Source organism: Protopterus annectens, chromosome 2.part1, assembly GCF_019279795.1.
Source record: "Protopterus annectens isolate FY-2018-M chromosome 2.part1, PAN1.0, whole genome shotgun sequence".
In the NCBI taxonomy this organism is placed as follows: Eukaryota; Metazoa; Chordata; order Ceratodontiformes; family Protopteridae; genus Protopterus; species Protopterus annectens.
The window spans coordinates 63,918,738-63,943,493 of NC_056729.1; the positions used below are offsets into that span (position 1 = coordinate 63,918,738).

Here is a 24,756-nt window from a genome sequence, read left to right on the forward strand (position 1 = left end):
AATATGTGTACCACATTACTAAATCACTCATGACTTTCATGACCCTTTTGATTAAGTATTTTAATTGTATTAAACCAATTTATTGGATGGTGGGATTGTGAATCATAGAATAGATTAAAGTCACCTAGAAGTATTAATTCATATGATATGCTGGCTAACAACCAGAGGTTGGTTTGTTCTGCAGAAATTTCTCCAATATCTGGAGGTAAGAGTAGAAACAAAGTGAGACTGGGATATAATCAATAAAATTACAGGACAGCACATAATATGTCCATAAGATGTACTGCAATATTGTCTGTTGCAGTCTGCCTAATCAAAAAATACTGTAACCACTAGGAGTTATAAAAGAATCAGATATGTGTGATCTTAGCCATATTTCAGAGAAAGTGAAAACATCTGGGCTACAGTAGAATAGTCAGCCAAGATTCTGTGGAATGTTCTTGCACATACTACAACAATGTGTTTTAGCACAGTGTATGTAGATCCATTTTGAAGTGGAAGGACAGCTGAGGAGAATATTTATTCTAGCTGAATATAGTCCAGTAATTTTGCAAATCGTAAATTTTATTCCTGGTTATGACTGGAATATAGACTTCTTGGTAGAACGTAGGAGACTGCCTGTTGGTTTCATTTTATCATGAGCCTGTAAGAGAAAGTATGGTCTGATATAGTCATGTGATCCGTGGCAGCTGTAAAAAGAAATCATGGAGAAAGTATGGTCTGATATAGTCATGTGATCCGTGGCAGCTGTAAAAAGAAATCATGGAGAAAGTATGGTCTGATATAGTCATGTGATCCGTGGCAGCTGTAAAAAGAAATCATGGAGAAAGTATGGTCTGATATAGTCATGTGATCCGTGGCAGCTGTAAAAAGAAATCATGGAGAAAGTATGGTCTGATATAGTCATGTGATCCATGGCAGCTGTAAAAAGAAATCATGGAGAAAGTATGGTCTGATATAGTCATGTGATCCGTGGCAGCTGTAAAAAGAAATCATGCATGAGGTTGAGTTGGGGCAGGATTGATGAAGGGCATTAATAAGACATATTGGTTTGAACTTCACAAAGCAAGTGAGCCCAGCTTTATCATGTACAGATAGTGTAGCAGTATAGTTAAATTGGAAGTAGAAAATACTGAGCATATAAACTAATTAAACCAAATCAATTGTTAGGTACATTATTAAGAGTATTATCTCCTTTTTTGTTGACCATGTTAATCTTGCTAGGTATAGCCTATTTTTAGTGGGGAAAAGAGGTGGCATTCATACTGACTATGGTTAATTTGGTCAGAACACCAGGAAAGTTCTACTACTTTTTTTTTTAAATAAGTACAATAACATCATAGGATCATAGAAAGCTAATAGGCTAATGGCCACAGGGCTTACAAGCCTAACCAAGTTCTACCCTTGTTTCCATGATCAACACCTATTGCCCCTGTCCAAGAGAGACACAGGTGGAACCCACCTGTGGTGAATTCATGATTACCCATCCATTTGTCTAGATTGCATCTGAAGAGGGTCAATGAGGTACTCTGTTTGACATGAAGTAGGAGTCTGTTCCAAAGGTGTGGTAACCTCTGGGAGACAAATCTGTCCCTCCAGCAGGTTCTATTAAAGTGACATACCAGGTTAAGGCCATTAGAGCTAGTAACCCGTGTGCCATTTGACTTACAGATATGCAGCATTTACAATAAAGCAGTGTTAGAGATTGCCTTATATGCAAGGCAGAGATCATCTCTGAGTAGTCTGTATGAAATAGAATAAAGTGACAGTGATTTCAGCTGATCCACATAGGACAAATGCTGAAGACCTTGAATTTTCCTTGTGAAGAATTTTTGTAGTTCTACAATTTCTGCAGGTGCTTGGAAAGGTACATACCAAAAGGGGCGTTGTACTCAATTACTGACCTGATGAGGGAAGAGTACAAGGAGGTTATACCTTTTTTTCTGGAGGTGGTGGGATCTTCTGCATCCATGTCAGCTTCCACTATGTAGCACCCCCCCTTATATTATACTATACCGTTGATAATGGAACACTAATCCAAATACCTGGTGGAGGGATAGAACCTACAACCTTGCAATGTACCATCCATCAGAGGCAAGTGTACCATTGCATTAGACCCTGACACAGTAGTACATATACTTATTCAAATACTGTGTCACTATATAATGTGGAAATAAAAAAAAAGTTGATAGAGGTTTCTTAATGAATCCTCATGAGTTGTCATATTAATACTTCTCTAGATTTCTCTTACCTTATGACATAAAAGGAAGTATTTCAGAAAAGAATGATTGTAAATGGCAGTTTGAAGGTGCTGAAGGTCTGATTAGGAAGAAAACATCTTATAAAATGTGTGGAAATCTGTTCTGTTAAAAGTTGTGTGACATAATTTCCCATATATAACTGGTTAGAACTAAATTGATGGGGCTGTCAGCTGCTTGAGAGGAGGAAATACAGAACAAGGTTAGAATTTATGAAACTGAAATTTCATTATGATATTTTAATTGCAGGCAACGACTACCACACTCATCAGTAAATGTGTAGCAGTATGTAAGACTTGTCCCCTAAGTTTACACAGAACAGCTGTTGTAGAATTTCTCAGCTACATCAGATGCATCTCGAATGGTCTAATCTCTGCTGGTAATTCCCCTCTTGCCCAGGTGCAGTCAAGCTACATTTACCATGTCAGAATGAGAATTTTATCAATGTGTTACACTCCTTTTATCGTTGACATTATTATGCTGACTGCCAGTCTCCTGATATTTCTAAGTCCGGTTGCCATATTGCCACTTATTTTCTAAACACTTCATCTTCACTGTGAGTGAGATAAGATGGTGTAGAGGAACAGAGTTTAAATCTTACTCATGAAAGGTATATGCTCCCATGGTATGTTTGCCACGTGTCATGTGCACAACTTGAGAAAGGATATCCTCTTCCTCTTCTGTTGAGAGCTTAGTAAATACCCATCATGGAAAGGTTAACTGTATGCATTAATGGGGATGACTTTGATAAAAACCAGCATGTTTTAAAAAAGCATTTAATATAGTTTTGATCTGTACATTTAAGTACAATTGTAATAACTTTTCAGATGAAGCTATTAAACTAAATTCCTAAGATAAACAAGTATTACTCATGCCTACCTACGTTAAAGTAATATTTATTCTGCTGTTATATGCTGGCCCTACATATCATAGCTATGTTTCACTGGGTATTACTTTTAACTTAACATCATACCTCTCAATCTCTGAGAGCAAGAAATCTGAACAAAGCCATAAATAAAAGTGGGACAAACCCCAGGTCTGTTTCACTTCGTCAAATTCACTAATCATCGAACAGCTGTTCGTCGAGCCCAATTTGTCAAATCTTCATTCATTGAATGATCGTTTCAGTGAAACTATTTCTCAGAGTAAGTAACCAGTGGGCCAACCTGCCGAGCGCAACAATAACAGCATATTTAAAACCCACCCTGGTGGGGAGTGCACCCCCCACACCCCCCTAATTAAATATACCATCTCCGAGATCACACTACAGTGGGGAAAAGGGCAAATTCCTGATAATGGCCCACTGGTTATGTACCATGGGAAAAAGTTCACTGAAATGACTGTTTAACGAATGAAGACTTCAACAAATAGGGTTCTGATAACAGGTGTTTGAAGATTAGTGAGTTTGACAAAGGGAAGTAGACCCCAAATCCCCAAAAATAGGGACAATTTTTAAATATTGCTCTTACAAACTTAGAAAGTTGATAGAATAACCGATTTTACATTAGTATGAATTTTCTGAAGGATATGAACTCTAAAAGTCAAATGTCTGCCATTATTTTCTAACTTCAGTCTTTAATGATTTGCCACTAATTTGCCAGAAAACAACAATTTTATGAAAAACGGCCCAAAAATATGAAGTAAAAATCTGGACATGCTGTGAAAATCTGTAGAGTTGAGAGGTATGCTTAACAGTATTTCAATGAATACAACATTATTTCTCAATGAGAAATGACAATCTTACAGTACATGAGCATTTTTATATTTTTTTATATGCCAAAAATGCTGTCATCCTTGAAACTTTAGCACTGCAATGTACTTAGCAATGTTATTTTTAATAGATATATAGATTCATAGAAATTCCAAGGCCACTGAGTCTCATGGCCATTCCCACCTTGCCAGTACCCTCCCTCAGGCAGCACCTCCTTTCTCCAGGTGGGTCATACCAGTCAATCCTGGAGTAAGTTTGTAGGTACCCATCCAGTTATCAACTTTATGTTTAAAGGAGGACAGTGAGTTAAACTACTTAACATGCAGGAGAAGTTTATTCCAGAGGTTTAGAGGTGCTGGGTTATAAACCAATCCCTTGATCATGTTTTGTTTACTTGTAGGTTAAGATTTAGGTCCCCGGTTGCACTATTTGTGGAGATATTGGACTTGCAGAGAAACCAGAGGTCCGGGGCAATCAGGTTTCTAATGGCATGATAAGCAAGACAGAGATCTCCCAATGAAAGGTTTATAAGACACTAAATAAAGGGATAGGGATTACAGCCTCTATTGGTAGGTCAGGGACTTTAGGCCTGTGATCGTTTTGCTTAGGAATCTTTGGGGTGTTTTTAATTGTTTGCTGGGCCACATCACAAAAGGAGTGTTGTACCCAACAGCTGGCCTGGCAGTCACTACTTCTTTGCACCTTGTTGATACTCCTTTGGCAATTATACGGGCTAAACAAAATGAATTCATGGCGAATGCTGCTACATGACGGTCAGAAGAGAGTATGCTATCAACCCAAGAACAGAATACAATAGACTATCAGGCTAAATGTACTACATTATACTGCCTTGCATGCTTAAATTCAATAATTAATCAGAATACTTATTTACAGTACAGTTAATACTGTAATGCATTGCCAAAAAATGTTAATTTTTGAGGCCTTTAATTACGATTAGCCAAAGGTTAAAAATGAGACGAGATATGTGATAATGGAGTCATAATTCAGTCACATTATTATTGAACCTAATATTTATAAACATAAATATAACTTAGACAACCTCCTCACTGCATACTAAATTCAGGAAAGAGGCTGCTTTAAGTAGTGTACTGATCTATGAATGACTCATAAACCGAATTCCTCATCTGTCAGCAAATGCACACTCTGCCACACAGGGAAATGTATAGAATAATGAGTGGGCAACCATTACTTTATGGACATAAGGGGTTAACTGAATGGCACATAGAAAGGAAATGAGGTTATTAGCACTAAGTCAAGGCACAGTACTATAGCCTCTTTAAGCTACTCTTCTTGGACACTGTTTGACATTACTGATTTGGACAAGCTCATGAATTATCTCAAGTTTATGACCAATATCCAGCAGACTGGATCCTTGTCTACTGAGGCTGGTTCTGGCCAGACTTGATATCCTAGGTCTAGAAATTTTCTGAATTTTGGTTTCTTCAATGAGGTTTGCTTTTTTCCCATCAGCCTTGAAAAAGGCATTAGACATTCTTATTCCCAAGAAATTCACACCAGACCCTGATACCTGTGACAGTTGCCATCCAATCCTTAATCTTCTGTTTCTAGGAAAAGGCAAAGGAAGTGCTCATGTATAAGCACCTCAAGACCTGCTTTATAGTCAGTGGGTCAAGGACTGTTTTCAATTTGAGTTTCTCATTGACCATAGTATGGAAAGTGCTCTTGTAAGAATAGCCAGTGGTCTTCTAATGGGCTGGGGCTAGTGATATTATTCATTATTGGTTCTCCTGAACCACTCTGTAGCATTTTGCATCATCAAACACAACATTTGACATCATAGAACACAACATTTGACATCAGAGAACTTAACATTTGACATCGAACACAACATTTGACATCACAGAACACAACATTTTGAGGGAATGTTTATGTACCTGCTGTGATATCTCCTCTAAAGTGCTAGAGTGGCTCATGATTTACCTCTCAGGCTACACTTTGAAGGTCTCCCATTATTATGTTTTTGTTATGCTGGTGATTCCAGTTTTACATCTCCTTTTCATAGGATGACATGACAAGTTTTTATTCCTTTACTGATAACCTTAAGGCCATACATTCTTGGCTTAAGTTTGACCAGTTGAAACTCAGATCTCTAAAACTGAAGCCACAGTATTTCATGCTACCTTGAAGGAATATTCTACCCTCTCACTCCCTAACTATACCATTCATGGTGGTATTATGCATGAATTCTGGATTAAGATCACAGTTAGTGGGCACACAATTAGGGGACCAAGAGTTTTTGTCATAAAATAATCTTGTTTTTACAAAAACATCTCCAAGATTAAGCATCTTTTACCTCAGTTTGATCTCTCTGTTTCTGTTCATGCCTTGGTCTCTTACAGGCTGGACAACTGTAATGCCCTCTGTCTGGGACTCCTTAACGCTTTGACTGATCATTTGCAAATGGTGCTGGACTCTGTTGCTAGACTACTGACTGTACATCTCATTAGCAAGATATCACATCTATTCTGCACAGCCTACATTAGGTTCTGATCTGATGCAGAATTATATACAAGGTCTTACTGGTAACTCCTCTTTCCACCCATGACTTGGATATGACTTACTTGAAGGAGCTGGCTGCACCATACTACCTTGCTTGGACCTTCTACTGAGCCACCCAGGAGATGCTGTTGTTTCCATAGGTATACATTGAGTCATCTGGTTCTCATTCTTTTACCTTTCAGGCCTCTCATCTGTGGAAATTGCTGTCTCAGTGGTTTCAAGAGTGCCCTTCCTTGGTTGGCTTTCAGAAGTCACTGATAACCTATTTACATGAAAGAGTCTTTCATGGTTTGAGACTGGGATGAGATGCATCCTATTTTTATTTTACTTCAATGTACCTGTCATTTTTTGTGTTTTACACTGTTTTATGTGATATGTATTGTGATTTTATTGACTTATCTTGTTTGCTAACCTTGTAATTGGTGTTTTGTGAAAACACCTTAATAAAATAGCAATTTAGGTACAAGGAGACAGTGCTGCACAGAGCAACAGACAGTTTTCAGAAAGAAGTATTGAAACAACAGACGGTAAAGTATTTCAGCCTATGCTCCTGTCAGAGAGCAAAACAGTCAATGCTTAACAGACAAGAGTATTGTAATAGCAAATGGAGAGCATCATAGCTTATGCCCCTCAGGGGAACAGGGCAGTCCATGTTTATCTGACGGAAGTGTTGCAATAACAGCATGGGGAGCATTTCAGACGGTGTGCCCTCCAGGGAACATGAAAACTGGTACTTTTAGGAATGGAGCATTTCTGAGAAGGGAGCACAGCAGCTTGTGCACCCCAGAGTTACAAAAACAAAAATAGCACCCATGTGGTCCTCTATGAGGTAGAATGGGACGTACAGTGAGGTAAACTGTGTGCCATACCTGTAGAGCACAAACCTGCCACCAAAACATGCAGTCATAACTTTCCATAGGTTGGGCAAAAGATGTATGAAAGTGAATAATGTTATCTGTAGATACTTGTATGTGTGTGTGTCTGTGTGTGTGTGCGCGCGCATGTGTCTGTGTGTGTGTGTGTGTGTGTGTGTGTGTGTGTGTGTGTGCGCGCGCGTGTGTGCACGCAAGAGCACATATGTGTGAATTTCAATTCTGAACTGTGAAACCCTGATATGAAAGCTGTGCACAGTGCAGACAGCACAGCTTGCTTGGTATACAGCAGTGGAAAGACAATTCTGACACATTTAAGCAATGCTTGTCTTATGAGCCATTTTTGTGTACCAGCCACATTTGCATCTCATCCTTATTTTATACTGAGTGCTTAATGTCAATATCCAGGAATATTGCACCTCCATATTTTGCAGTAATGGTAAAAGTACAGCTCACCCTTAGTTGTCAGTGCTATTGTGGAGCAAAAGCACACAAACTCTGGCAATAGCAAATTATGGGTTATATTTATTATTCTGGTTTGTTGGCACTGTATGTATGCAGCAATTTCTGTACATACAGAAATATTGCATTTGATTCTTGTACCAATATATATTTTTACTTAGATATGTGAGTGCATGGGCATTGTGCATGTTGGGGAAGTGACTTGTTTTTGGTCTGCAACCTCTGAAGGACAGGTGCTTTGAGAAACTGAGCTGCACAGTAGCCTTTGGGCCATTTCAAGGGAAATTGTAAGTAAAATATTCTTAACCCATGTCTTCCACAAAGATTCTATCTGTCAGAAATACTTCCCTTTTATGTTGCATCTGATGTAGATACTAGCTGCAATTAATTCTGAATCCTAATAAAACTAAACTTCTGCTCTTCCATCCTACAAGATCCACTGCAGTAGGTCCCCCATTTAACATTATGTCCAGGGATAAAATCATTACCTCTCCTGTAACTCACACCAAAGTTCTAGAAGTAGAGATTGGCAATAATATGAGATTTGATATTCACTTCTCCCAGACCATAAAGAAAGTGCACACAAAATGGGTGTTCTGTACAGAAACAGTTTCTTACAAAATACACTAAGTCCTCCATTGCATGCACTCATCTCATCTCAACTGTTCTCTATGCTTCCCCAATTCTTACTAAACTTAGAAAAACTGACTTAGCTAAACTCGATTCCTGCTACCATAAAATAGCCAGGTTTGCCTCTGACTCTCCTTATAAGTTACAACACTGTACCACCCTAAAGCAACTCAGCTGGTTGGAACTCCCTCAGCTTTTACTCTACAACCAACTTACTTTAGCCCATTAAATTCCGAATAAGCTAGATAAAACCCCTGCACTTCAAAATCTATTACAGCCATACTCCAGTAATAGAATTCTTTAGTCAAGCAATAAATTCCTTCTAGATGTTACAAAAGCCAGTAATACAGCTGGGGAATCCCTCTTTTCTAACTTCATACCTAAAGTACAGCATACACTGCCCACCTTTATATCATCCATTACTTCCTTAATACATTTTCCAAAATCTGTAAAAACTCACCTAGCCAATACTTGGCTCTGTTCCTGTACCAGTCCCGGCTAGCTTTCACCCTCAAAACTCTATTACCCCTTGTCTGAAGGAACAAGTACTATAAAAAGTATTCATTTGTTTCTCTGACACATGATGCTTCAGAATAACTCACAACTATATATATATATATATATATATATATATATATATATATATATATATATATATATATATATATATGATGATTTATCTGTATTTGATTCTCTGATACATGATGATTTAGTACAGTTTCTTTAAATGTATTCTGTTGATTTATCTGTATTTGCGTATTTTATGTTCACTAATATTTGATGTATCTGTATCCATTCTACATGTGCCTTAATCAAAGTGCATTACTATGATTCATCTGTGTTTTATAATCAAATTGTATTACTGTTGATTTATGTGTGCTCTATATAAATTTTGTTCTGTAGAGCTTTTTTCCCTGAGCCTCCGCTAAAAAAGGACCTGTGTCCAGTTGAACTTTCCCGGTTACCAAATGTAAAATAAAAATAAATAAATAAAGTGTGTTTTATATGTTTACAAAGTGACTGATTTATGTTGTGATATTGCAAAAAAAAATACCACAAAAATGGTTAATTTAGAGGTTGACTAACCATCTACAAAATGATATCCAAAAAAAATCTAATTAAAACAGCCAAAACCAAGAAGTATTTACTCCTCATGCCTCCAGTGAAAAGGGTTTTTGCCCAGTCGGACTAACCCAGTTAACAAATGTCAAATAAATAACTAACTAAATAAACAAAGAAAATTAAAAAAAAGTATCCTTATATGAGTGATAAAGAGGTGTGAACCCTTGGTTTTATTTTTGATTTTCTCACATTGTATTTTATGGACTCAAACTCCATTCTGCAGGACAAGGCCGGGAAACTAGTCTTTCTCTTGCGTGCTTTTCCTGGTCATTGATTTCATTGGTTTTCAGAAACAAAATGGATGGATGGTTTTGATTCTCACAACAGGTAGAGGTTGAAGCTTAAAACCTGCACTGAGCCTAGCAGTATTAAAGAGATATGGAGCTGTGTTAAATACCATCCCAGCAAGAATATAGGGGTTTTCACATCTTTGATACAGTTAAGACACTTGAATGGATTTACAAATGTATGACTTTTAACCAGCACATGCTTTACTCTTTAACTCTCACTATCATTAAAGTCTACTGAGACTACGAATATGTCTTAAAATTAAACATAATTATTTTTCAATTTTATTTAACTACAGATCAATACCAAAACATGTACTCAATGCACACATGCACACACAAACCAAAATACATAATATACACAGACACATATGTAGCCACAAATACACCCACAAAACAAGGTGTTTTATTTGTTCCATATAATATAATTGTTTTGTGTTTGTTTGTGATTTAAAAAAAAAAAACTCTCTTATTGCTAGACTACAAAACCAGTGCTGGTCGACATATAAAAAGAACTCATTTAATCAAAAATTCTTTGTAAAATTCTTTTTATTTTCAAAAGGGAAAGTTTAATCTTTGCAAACCTTTTTCTGAATAATGTTAGCAGATGCTGGTCTTGCAGATAGACCCAAGCTGAAAGTGCACTTACAGTTTTATTTCTGAAACTGAAGGACTCAAATCAGTGCTAGAACTTTACATAAATGCTTTAGAAAAGACATTGTTTCATACTGGTGCAATTCATTCTGCTAGGAAAGGAAATGGAAAGGAAGATTTTGTGTCGAGGGCTGTAGGCCTTTGATCATTTTGATGAACACTGGAGCCTCAACCTGGGCCTCAAACTTCTCAGGCCAAACAAAGAGGGCCTAGGCCTCACAGACCAGTCCTAGAATTCTGTCAGAACAAAACCTTTGGCTGCCTCACAGTATGACAGCCTGGGAAAGGCCCAGCTCAGCAGGCCTGAGATGCTTGCTTTGGCCTTTGATCTTTCATTTAGACTAGAGCCAAAGCACCAGGTCAGAAGATTTAAAAATTGTACACCCTATCTGCAAAGGGGAGCAGGTCAAAAACAAAATGGGGTGGCCAATCAGGAATAAGTATGCCTTTTTTCTTTGACCAGTTTCACATGACTAGGTTTGTATTATGCAACATTAAACCCACACTAAAAATGGAATTTGACATTACATGCTACAATGGAGTCAATAAATAGCATTCTCTGACACTTTCTGCAACAGAGTCAACCTATTCATGTAAAATACTTGCACCCTCCCCCACAAGTAAGAAATCCAGCAAGATACATGCCTACTGTGCATCATTTGTGAAAATGCTGAAACAGATTAATTCCAAAAGTAGTATATTTGAATTTACAAATTAAGAAAAAAGAAGCTATTTTAACATGACTGTAGGAGTAAATAAGGGACAAGTGACAATAACTATCTTTCATGCATTGCAATTATAGTACTTCAAGACATCGCTTTGATTACAGTTGCTTGACAGGATTTTCAAACAAATTAGTTTTCCTGATAGTCTTTGCACTTGTTTATCTGTCTCCAGTCACACTTATAATACAAAAAGTACAACAGGTATATTTAGCTAAGGTACAATTTCCTGAGTGCTGTTTTCTAACCATACATACATTAATAGTATTGTGTAGCTGCCTGTCTACATCATGTGTCAGCAATAGAAATGTAATGCACCAGCACTGAGTATTTTGAAAAGCTATAAAAAATCATTTTCTTTGATAATGCAAAGGACAGCAAAGTATGTCACACATGATACAGTGCAAATTAGAGAAGGGTGTAAATTATCTGTTCTTGTTCTTTATTTATTCTATGAATAAAATGCATCTGCTGTATGATTGAGCCATGCATTTTTAATAGATTGTGCAGTTCATAATGGATACTGTAAAATTTAGGCACAATATAACTTGATTATTTTTGACAGGAAAAGAAAACAAATTTCCCAGTGTTGGTGACATTATATTTAATGTATTCTGCATCCAGCAGTTCAGCCCAATTTAAAAGACAACTTATCAGATATGGATGCAGTTAAATGCCTTTTAAATTTATATGGTATATGTCTACTATACATCTAAGTTACTGCAGATATTCTGTTAATTAGCACATATGTAGATGCAGTGTTTTTAAAATCTCATGGAGATCAGTTACACAGCCTTAATGTGGCGATTGCACAGGTAAGTGATTGTTATAATGATGCCTATTTATTGTGATATTATACAGGCTTTGGCCAGTGTCAGCTATTAAATGAAACTATAGGAAATTCCCTGCCCTAAAAAACTCTAGCTACAGCTCAGAAGAGCTAAACATTAACCACATCTCCACATCGAAAAACAGTAACTGCACAAAAAAAATGCAATACTCTCAAAACACATTAATCATGGTTGGGCTGGGTGTACTGCAAATATATGAATTGAATGGTAAATCTGAATGTCATACAAGTGGCGTCTAACATATTTAAGGGATGTTCACATCAAAGTTATTCAGAATAAATGCATTTTTAAAACAGCAATTTATTAGACATAAATATAATTAAATTCCTCTGTTTGAATACGAAAGAAAATGATAAGAAAAAGATGTTAGTGCACTAAATTAAAAAAAAAAACTTTAAAACCTGAAGACTGTGGATGAACTAGACACTACAGACATATACACATATAATATTTACTTGTGAAGAAGTCTGACCCCTTTGAGCAACAGTAGAGGAACACTTCTTTTAAACAAAGTTAAACCCCACCACCAATACTACCTCTGCAGCCCTGAAATTACTAGAAACACATGTACTAAGGTATATAAAAATAAATATTTATTTATTTAGTTACCAATTTATTAACTTACTTTGTTCAGAAAAAAAAATACTGTACAGGCTGCCTCTTTTCAAGGTTGATCCTGAAAAATAGGCAGAAAAAGGAAACTGCTAGACGCAAACACTTTTAAATTGTTGGTAGTGTTCTTGGTTCAATGGGGCCATGGCATCATTGAGAGCCACCTAGATTTCTACCAAGTAGACACACACACAGACACATATAGTCACAGTTCACAGCCTTAAGGACTGCAGTGTTTTTTATTCTAATACACTACACTTTCAGAAGTAGGAGGATACCACATGATCCTGAAGAAAGTAGATTCTCCCATACTCCTGGGGTTCTGTCCTGAGACATGAAGACAACAGTTTCATCAGTAATGCTATAGTAAGGTAGACATCAATTAACACATAATGTTGGATTCCAAACCAATTCCATTTCCTTATATTTTCAGTGGGGGTGGGGGTGGAAAGGACTCGGAAGCTGCAGTGGAATATTTGAAGCATGTCATTTCTTGCTTTAAGCCTTTTTGTCCAAAGCAACTTTAGTAGCTCATATTTTGTTGCAGAGGCTTTCATTCATTCATTCATTCATTCATTCATTCATTCATTCAATTGATTAATCTTTATTAACATGCTTCCAGGTTTAGGGCCATGACAGTACTAAAGTAAATTCATAACTAAACACAATCAAACAAAGAATGACAATTACAAAGTACAACCAAAGAGACTTAATGGGTACTCACAAAATAAAAAAGGGGCACTGAATTCTCTGAGAAAGAGCTACATGCTAGTCATGCCTAAAGTAATCCACTGATTCACACCCACAAAGCTGTTGTAATATTTCATCACACACATCAGAAACATAAAAAAATGTGCCTAGACAACTCAAACCTAACCCTGGGGATCATAAACAGTCCAAGTACAGCTGTAAAAATCACTTCTGAAGGCCTTTAGAGCACAAGATGCTCTTTCAAACCTATGGGACCTTAGTTGATTAGGGCTGTAAACACCATCACAAGAGGTTAAAAATTACCTGAAACTTGACTGGGAGACAGAGCAGAGGACAAAGAACAGGACGTCTGTAACTGTATCTAGACATGCCTGTAAGGACCTTTGCTGCTGAAGTCAGCACTCCATGTCACTGTTAGAAAGCTAAGATAACAGGCGGCACAGTACAGCCATGCAGGTAAATCATAACTAGGACCTTGGGCATACCTCACTTTGTGACAAAAAAGCCAGATGATACCTGGCACCCCATCCTGAAATGCTAGCTGAGTTTTGAGGATCACTCCAAGATTATGCACCTTACACATTAACTCCTACCTGTGGCCCTCATAAGCAATAAAGGGATAAGGACGGGAGCTGTGAAAGGACATTAATGTGGACTGAAAAGCCATGACAGCAGTCTTGGACCGGTTGAGTTGGTTGACTGGCATTCAAGAAAGTATGCTAGCTAAACACTCCTTGACCAGATTCAAATAACCCTTGTAGTCCTGAAGAAAGTAGAAATACAACTGGGTATTACCAGCAGAGTTGTGACACTGTAAGTCTGTCAAGCAAAGTCACCAAGTGGAATCATATACAAGGCAAGACAATGGACTCAAAATGGAGCAGTGTAGGAGTCCCACAACTAAGAAATTAAGCAGTAAACCCAGAGAACACCCTCTAACTGTGCCCTAAAAGGCAGATGGAAACTAATTAAGAACCCAGTCGGACATCCCATAATATGGAAGGATCATTTGGCCAAGCGGGCCAGATAGATTAGTGAGGAACTGTATAGAATGGCAAATATCTTTGATCTCACACCACTAAAAATCATTAACCACTAAAGTTATGACCATTTTGTGGCTAGCAAGACAGTCAGGAAGAGAAACAACTGATTAGAGGCTACTGTCTCAATAACCATCCCAATATATAAAGAAGGTTACAGACATGATAGCAACCACTCAGAATGGCGAAATACAAGGCACTAGCCCTGAACATTAATGTTCTCACCTAAGATAGTTAAGATTCACAAATCCTCAAATGGGATTCAATATAACCAGTCTATATGGGGCAGTGTTAAAGTCACAGTTAATGGAATGTGGATCTGTAAACATCTGGACAAGCTATACATAAATTAAGGTTAGTTAAAGTTATGATACTCACCCCAAGTCAGTTCTGGAAAATCTGTTTTATGGACAAATAAAAGCCCATTGTGTGCACCCAGGAGTGATTCATATCATCTGTCTCTGTCTCGATTTCTGTCTAATCATGACAGTAATAGTCAGGTCTGCTGAGAAGATCATTGGTACTAGTTTGTCCTCCTTACAGGACCTATTCTATTCCAGAGTCATGAAAAGGGCAGGGAAAAATCATCACTGACCCTTTACATCCAGGCCACCATCTTTATGAACTATCACCATCAGCCAGGCATTATAGATTAATACGCACCAAAACAAGCAGATATAAGAACATTTTTTTTCCACAGGCCATCTACTTCATAAATGGTTAACTTAGCTTATTAGGCTGGGGTATTCTTTTTCCCAAGCCTCCGAGAATTGTTAATACTTGTTTCTTTCAGAGTTTATTTCAGTATTTCTTGCACTGAGTTGTACTGTGCACCTTGTATGTATACGTATATGTACATTTACATTTTTTTTATCTTGTTCTTAATAGTTGTATGTACGTTGTTTATGTAATTCATACTTAGAGAGTCATTGAAACTGGAGTCAAATTCCTTGTATATGCACATACTTGGCAAATAAATGTGATTCTGATTCTGAATCTTACCATGTTTATGAGCATTCAGAAGTCAGTTCATAATCATGTGATGTAAAAGCTTTCTAGGTGATCAAACAGGTTGGATTGCAAACCTATGGATCACTCAGAAAACAGATGTGACCTCTCTGGAAAAGGAATTTCTCCTGTTTCAGGATTTCTCTGACTGGTATCTGGAATAGTGCAGGTCTAGTGACATTATGCCCATGAAAAGGTAGGTACATCTCCAGCTGTGCTCTGTATTTTGTACTACTCTTCAAGATAAGATGAGTACAACATTGTATCCTCATCCCCTCACAGTTATAATAGCCACAGTAATAGAACTGTAGTACTTAGGGAGCATGAGCTATAACTCTTCTATACTATAGTCTGGGAGAAGCTATAGAAATTTGGGAGATATGAGTAGCATCACAAAGCCATCAGATGGGAGCAAAAAGGTACCTTAAGTCTGAACCTAACCAAGTGGTGACCAACCTGAGAAACTCAATTAATTTCCAAGCCCAAGCTGACCTCCCTGAGATGGAATACCAAGACCAATGTGTGGCCATGCTTACAGGTGTCCAATGTAATTATATGAACTAATCCAAAGCCTTTTATATACTGGATGCAAAATCTTTGCTAAGAGCCACAGAATCATCATTGACCCACATGTTGAAGTCACTCAGCAATGATCACTATGGCTGAGTCCACATAGAGTATATGAGGAAACACATAAAGTCCTGCTGGAAGATCATCATGCTACATGACAGACAGAAAGTGACAATAAAAGGAAAATTCATTCCCAGCATTCCAAGAAATCTAAACGCATGGACAGTTCTAAAAGGAACGATGACTACCTCAGGCCAAATAAAAATAAAAGGCTGCCCCCATGTTGTCACACATAAGATGCTAAATTACCATGACATCAGACACTCCAAGACACCAAGACACCAAGGCTGCCAGGTGAGGCCCTGTACTACAATCAAGCCAGTACTCCATCACGAAATGAAGATCAGTGTCCTGCAGCAAGCTGGAAATAATGGCAGTCCTGTTGCAGTTAGATCTGTCATGAGAGGAAGGCAACCTGTAGAGGACCCCCATTCTATAGCTTCTGGCTAAAGGCCTGCAATGTCCTTCTGTCTCCTTTTGTATCACAAGTAGCCAAGCTATTCTTTGGCCAGCATGGGACTTCACCACAGGATAGCAAAAATAAATCCTAATCAGGATCAGAACACTCTGCTTGGGGCATAGGACTGTGAAATGCCACTGCCTCACTTCCCCCACCAGGTATACTAGCCCCTCCACCAGGATCCAAGAAGGCAAAAATGGGTGGAACAAGCCAAATATGTGCCTATAACAGACAATAAGTGCAGGCAATTATGCAGTAAATTATATTAAATCCTGAGTGTAAGTTATCAGAATATACAAAGCTAAAAATACAATAGTTCTGTTAAGGCCTAAGAAATGCATTCATCTAAAGAATACTGCTGATTACAAGATGAGCAATGAAAACATGTTTAGGCAGCACAATGCAGGTGACTGCATGTACTCTGAAGGGAGTGTAAAATAAGTATAGCTAGGCATGTAACAAAGCTCTCCTTAAGCCATGGTCCCTGCAAGCAGTGAAGTGACACAGGCTGCCATGTGAGCAGCAGATGCAGCACAAGATCCAGAAGGTTCTTGTTTAAGATCCATCATCAGTGCTGACAGAAGGCAAGTTCACCACAACACAGCAGTCAGTAAACATGAAGTGAAGAGAAAGTCTAAATTCAGCTGCTTCAGCTCAACAGCCAGGCAATTGAAAACTCCTTCAATGAACAAAACCAGCAGGAGGGGAAGGACACAACCAAAAAGCTAAAGAGCTGAGCAGTGACAATAAAATATGTTCACTAAGTAATCAATGTGCTCTAGTCACACCTAACCCTTGTGAGAGCTTCAAATTTAGACTCCCATTTTGAGGAAACCACCACATATCCAGACTGTGCAAATGTATTTCTCCAGCTTAAAAGCATTTTAAGAACTAGTCATTGTGTTCTGTTTTATTGTGCAGTTTCCAACTACTGTGTGTTTTTCCTCTGCTTGTGTTTGGAATGTTGCTTTTGGATGCTTTAAGCTAACATTTCTTAGAGACCTGTCTTTGACCACTGGTTGCCAGATAGTGTCAAGTGCACATGTTAGCTTACTTGGCTCCATGTTGAGGGTTCCACTCCAGCGTAAGTATTTTGCAACACAATGCTTGCTTTATGGTTTTGTTTGCAAAGCATATTCAGGGTGAACGACTATGTATTGTGCACAATAAGATCGAGCAGTACAAAAGATGGGAAATATTCCAATTAGCATAGGGGCAAACACAAGGCCAGGAAGAAAGAATGCAATGTCATGGTTGACCCTGTGTGTACTGCTCCAGCAAACAAGCTAAACAATAACTAAAGCCTGTAAATAGAAACATTCTTACAGAACCAGACCGTATTGTTTCTTTCCTTTTCTGCTTCCTTTTTTTTGAAATCTGTACGACATCTTTCATATAAAAATGCATGGCTGATTGCACAATAGTGAAGGATTGATTAATGAAAAGCAGGGAGAAAAATAATGTTCTCTTTATGTATGTGTGTCAGTGACTGACCCTGCTGAAAACTACTGGCAAAATTACCATTAAAGCATGGCGATGTGTTTTTGAAACTAGAATAACACACCAAGAAAGGCCTTGTTACTTTTAGCAGATTAGGGTCGGGTTACTGTTTCTTCAAGTATCAGAGCATACTGGGCAAAGCTAATTAATTATCATCTGTTAATTATGCACACAAAGAATATAATAAGACTAAACTATCAAGACCATATGTGTTATGTGGATGTGGCTTAAGCTTCCCTCGTGTGAATGTTCAACATTACTGGAACTATTACTAAAACAGTGAAAACTGATATAGAACTTAAATTGAGAATGGAAAAAAAAACTTTACAAGGGAGGAACTAGATTTTTAGATAGTTTCATCTGCTACACTAATATTCTAAAAGAAGTAAGACCTGATATATTACCTTTCTGATCTTTGTGACCAATTCCAAAATTTTCCATTTTTTTAATGTAGTTGTTCCACCCATTACATGTTGTTATCATTTAAATGTGCATTACCTTCTGTTTTAGAACAGACCATTGGAATACTTTGCATTTACTGGGATAGGCAATGTAGGTCTTGGCTTACAATCCCTTCCAAAAACAGTACTGTAACCTAAAAATATGGTGTCCTTTCAAAATCAGTGGGGTAGTACACTAACTAGTTGAGTGTATACAACAGTGACAAGAAATCCATGTTCTTTCTTTTTTGAAAAACAGGAATGGATGTTAAGAATCACACAGAAGGAATGACGATCAAATCATGCACTTACATTTGTTGTTCGACTGCATTCTGATGGTCAGTATTACCATTTTCATGACAGAAATATTTTCATAAGAAGTAGTATATTGGAAAAATAACTACACAGACACACACACACACACACAAACACACACACACACACACACACACACACACACACACACACACACACACACACACACACACACACACACACGAAGACTAAGCAGTTGTAAAAAAGCATATGTATTACAAAGAAAAACATATGAACAGCAGAATTCTGGTCAGTTAAATACCAGGAACATTAAAATCATTACATCTTCTACTTTAAAAATACATCAGTGCATTAATATTAATATTAAAAACAGAGATGTGGAATGTCCATGCACTTCTATAACCTATATAACTACATAATTTATTTTTAAATGAATGTATTCTTGGCTGTCTGAAAACTTCAGCAGTACAAAAAACACCATGCATTCAAAGGGGTCTGCAATTGTCTTTTAATGTATTCCGTGGCCTTTTACTAAATGCTGAAATCTTGCGTTACTATGACAACTCCACCACACACATCAATACAAGAGAAAGACAAGCCTTTTGACTCTCACCTTTGGCCATCTTATTGAGAACCATGTCAATCAGAATGTACGTTCCACTTCTTCCCGCACCGTCACTGCCAATATTAAGTATGAAAATGTTATCAGCACTTATCCATTCTTCACAGGAAGAGCACAGCTGCCACTATATTCAGTTTTCTGAATTCAATATATAAGAAAGCACTTGTTTAGCTTTTATCAGGACAAGCTGTTCAGCTTAGATTTTTTACTGTTATGCTTTAATCTTTCTTAGTTTCTAGAAAATATATTGCATTGTACTGCACAAGTTCTTCCTTCTTCCAGTAAAGAGAACATATTTACACGTTTATAGAGGTCTTCGTTTCTGCATATCTTTGTTAATAGTTTTCATTGTATGGTGGACACAAAAAATGTAATGATGCAAAAAAAAAAAAGCACTACTTCTAATAAAAATATGCAAAGCAGAAGTGCAAAACAGTAACCCTGTTAATGTTCATACTAACATGTGGAACAGTTATAAATACTGCACAGAGAATTTGGAATCATGCTGACTCTACTGTTTTATTTATGATAAAATATTTGAGGTCTCTTTCAATTTAATATTGTAGCATGCCTTCTCCATTCCCCAGTATGCATGTTGTTTATTGAATCTGTTTACTTAAAAAGGTAGCTTGTATATAATCGGTTTTAAAATAGAAATGGTACTACTGACCTGGCAAAGCTTATGGTTAATAACATTTAAAAAAATTATACATATTCCACAATAGGTTATTATATTTGAATTGAGTTTACAATTTTTTCTTATTCATACTTTGATTTAGATTTGGGAGGTCATTTTAAGTTGTACAGTAAATTCAAATTTTTGATTCTATTTTTGTTGTACAGTTTTTCCACTTATTTTTATGTTGTTGTCTCCCATTGCCACCAGCTACCATCTACTGTACTTCTTTTTCCATTGTTAGTCTGTATTGCAAGGCTGAGAGGTGACAGAGACACCACTGTCTAGAACCATCATGACACTAGGGAAGACCTTTCACCTTTAGTATCCTTTAAATTCCACCACCCATGCATGTCGTGCAATTATATCAATGTGGTTCAAGTACGGGAATTACCATGAGTGTCCTCTGCATGAGCTCTGACTGCATGAGCTCTGTACTTCATGAGTTCTGACTGCATGAGCTCTGACTGCATGCTCCTTGTACTTCTATCAGCCACAGCTAGAGCTTCAGCCTCAACAAAGGGCCATAGACAAATCACACATCAATTCCATTAGGATGATTACAGATGGCAGTTAAGTCACTCATTCCCCACTCTGTTAGCTGGCTTCTCCAGTGCCCATACCCCTTACCTCAACCCAGGTCTCCTTCATCACATTCAAGGCTCCATCCCTCTGCTTCAGACAGCTGGCTTGCAGCATTAGTAATTTAATAGTTAAAAAGACAAAGAAACAGAATATGGTTGCAAAAATGAGGCTTGCTCCACCCCAAGAAAGTAAAGGTCCTGGAGCTCAGTGCCAAGGGACAAAGGCTGAATGACTCACTGAAGAGGCCGTTCTCATTCATTAGCTTTCATCAGCATTCCAGGTGCTTTGGGTTATTCAATGTTCTTCTCTGGCCAGTCAGTTTTTATCCCTCATTTTGTTAAAATGTAAATTGGAGCAGATGGCAAACCACAGCTGATTTCTGTGAGCCACATCCCCTTATGCAAGTCATCTGCTCATCTGAAACAGGCATATACATTTTTGTTAGAATTTAGAATATATTTCATAGTGTGATTCCCAGCAAAAAGAAAACACTTGTAAAATAATGCAAAAATTATGTAGTTAAGAAAGTAAGATGCAGCCAATGTCTGGCAGAAGAAAACTAGACTTCAGCAGACATTAGCATTTTGTCAGTTGCTTCCACTGCTGTTCTCATTGTAAAGTGCTAAAACAAGATAGCACTGCTTAAATTCAAACTCTTCTGTCATCTCAGGCTAGAAAAATAAAACATGTATGTGTAAGCAAATCATAATTTTGCATTCCCCTTTTCAGTCTTCTTCTCTTATAATCCATTATACCCCCTCCCCTCTAGATCATGTCATGCACCATCATACTGAGTCTGTCCTCTTTTCTATCTCTGATGTTTGTGTCTCTGCTTACCTCTTACATTGAAACTTTATCTCTTAGCTGTAGTCTTCACTGCCAGGAAAGGTTACTCCATTCTAACTCAGTCTTTTTGGAACAGCTGTCTGCTCTAAATAAATTCATGAAAATTGTAGAGCATTACCTGTTTTATGCTTGAATACTTTGGCTCTGTCTATGGGATAACATATATTCGAAGATTTTAAATATTGCCTTTGACTATCAGTGTTGGACTTATCCATCTCAGTGCTTCTTTGTACATTGGATATCTACAATCTGAACTCATATAGAACTCTGTCCACATTGTTAATATCCAGTCATTGAAATAATTATGAAAATAAGGAAACCTGCTCCCTTAATCTGTTTCAGTAATGGAGCTACGTTTTATGTGCTGTTAGAAATAGCTACAGAGACAGTATACAGAAAAAAGTTATACCTCTTGTACATTTTCTCTCCCATTACAGAGGATTATAGCGGCGAGATACATTTTTAAATGTCTGTCTGTCAGAGGACTTAACTAACATGTTATGAGTTAACAGAACTTGCTGAATGACAATACAATGAAGACAGAGTGGAAATCCTAGCTCCCTTTTGAAATGTTAACACACAAAGTGCTGAGTGCCAGCAAGCAGAAATAAAAAAAAAACGAAATTCCAAGAGGACAGCGAATCTCAAAGATTGCACTTCTCTTTTAAACTTATTTTTTGCAGAGGGGCAAACCCCCCGCCACACCCCCCCAATCTTATATATTCCACCTATGAGATCGCCATGCCACAGAGAAAAGTGATTATTCTGGGAAATGGCCATGTCAGACTTGGTATATATAAGTTTGTTCTTTTGGCCATTCAGTCTCTGCGTTTCAGGACTCGCTCTAGCTGGTTCAAATGGCTACCAGAAATATCACTACAAAATGTAACTTGGCAGTGGCATTGGCATCATCCTCCACTTGTTCCATTTTGTTTATGGGGTCGGGGTATCATATTAACAGTGTCCACCAACTAAAGTCAATTTTCAGAACACTGGGTGGCTAGCTTGCTGTGGAAATGTTGCTTTTTAATGTTATATCCATAACTGTTATATTTTATAGAATTAAATTGCATTTGCTGCTTAAAAATATAACACAAATATGTAATCATTAAAATCCAAAAGATTGCTACCAAAATAAATGACGGGTCCAGTAATGGAGAATTTTCTCAAATTAGTTAATATAGTTTCAGTAGACAGGACAATAAGACACAGATCTATTTCATACACAATCCTATCACATTTGTTGAAGTAACTGACCATTCCTACATGGATTATATGCAAAAAGAACTGGAGTTCAGTTTCTGGACAGTGGCTGATGTTGTCATAACATATAATCTGTGAAAGATAGTGAATCTACTGTCACTGCATGCCGGGCAAGAAATGCACACACACACCAACAAATATGCTCATGCATATACACACACGCACACACACACATGTATGCATGCATATGCACATACACATGTACATGCATATACATGCACACACATACACATTCTCACAATGTGTATGCTCATATGCACATACACACTCACACTCAAAAAAATATGCACATGCATACACACACTCTTATACACACACACACACACACACACACACACACACACACACACACACACACACACACACACAGACACACTCACACACGCACAAGTGTATGTGTGCATATGCACATACACACATATGTGCATGCATATATACACATACATGCACACACGTACATTCAAACACAATCTCACATGTGTATGCTTACAAACACACACACACACACACACACACACACACACACACACACACACACACACACACACACACACACACACATTTCACACTCTCAGCTAAATGTGCAGTTGATTACATGGGTGCAGAGCATGTTCCAGAAGTCTTTCTCAGAGCATGGAAGTACACAGCTTTACCAGAGCAGAACTCCCCACCTCAAATTTGGTACTAGGCAGGTCAGAGTACTGAAGCAGTAGGCACCTCACTGGTGTTGGATTTCCTGAAGTATTGCTGCTCTTAAGATATAATTTCTTAAATGTGATGATTGAAAAGGCATACAATAATTAAATGATGTACTTGCCTGCAGTGGACAATTATTGGACATGAACGGCCCCTGTAGCACTTGTTAACTTTCCTGCAATAAAGAACATTAAAGGCATAAGGTAAATATCTTCTAGTTCCAAATATTGTTTCAGATGCTGATTTTATTTAGAAATGATGATCCCAAGACATTCAATGAAAGAACATTATGTACCTTTGTAAACAACATACATCTTCGTGGACACATGACTGCAGCAATGTGAAGGAGCAGATAACAAAACTAATGGACAGTGATTTCTTATCTCACCATCTCCTAGCACTAAACACTTGCATATATTTCTTGATTTTTATTATTTTTATACATACAGGCCTAAACCATCTTTTACTCAATTTACCAATTCTCACAAGTCAGTGACGGTCACACATGATACAGACACTGAACACCATGAGGCCTGCAACAAAGTCAGAGCACAGCATTAACAGTATATGTGTGAGAGCACAGCATTAGCAGTATGTGTGTCAGAGCACAGCATTAGCAGTATGTGTGTCAGAGCACAGTATTAGCAGTATATGTGTCAGAGCACAGCATTAGCAGTATATGTGTCAGAGCACAGCATTAGCAGTATATGTGTCAGAGCACAGCATTAGCAGTATATGTGTCAGAGCACAGCATTAGCAGTATATGTGTCAGAGCACAGCATTAGCAGTATATGTGTCAGAGCACAGCATTAGCAGTATATGTGTCATAGCACAGCATTAGCAGTATATGTGTCGGAGCACAGCATTAGCAGTATATGTGTGAGAGCACAGCATTAGCAGTATATGTGTGAGAGCACAGCATTAGCAGTATATGTGTGAGAGCACAGCATTAACAGTATATGTGTGAGAGCACAGCATTAGCAGTATATGTGTCAGAGCACAGCATTAGCAGTATATGTGTCAGAGCACAGCATTAGCAGTATATGTGTCAGAGCACAGCATTAGCAGTATATGTGTCAGAGCACAGCATTAGCAGTATATGTGTCAGAGCACAGCATTAGCAGTATATGTGTCAGAGCACAGCATTAGCAGTATATGTGTCAGAGCACAGCATTAGCAGTATATGTGTCAGAGCACAGCATTAGCAGTATATGTGTCAGAGCACAGCATTAGCAGTATATGTGTCAGAGCACAGCATTAGCAGTATATGTGTCAGAGCAC

At 37.7% G+C, this 24,756-nt stretch overlaps 1 protein-coding gene across 2 annotated transcripts in view; it reads right to left on the reverse strand.

The window, feature by feature from the left end:
• PTPRN2 (protein tyrosine phosphatase receptor type N2) overlaps positions 1 to 24,756 on the reverse strand; it is a 4,238,418-nt gene that overhangs the window by 110,252 nt on the left and 4,103,410 nt on the right. For both annotated transcript variants that reach the window (XM_044062029.1, XM_044062028.1), the window contains exons 20-21: positions 23,597 to 23,650; positions 19,401 to 19,465 (exon numbers count right to left, since the gene is read on the reverse strand). In XM_044062029.1, the coding sequence (XP_043917964.1) occupies positions 19,401 to 19,465; positions 23,597 to 23,650 (119 nt within the window). The remainder of the gene's footprint in view (positions 1 to 19,400; positions 19,466 to 23,596; positions 23,651 to 24,756) is intronic.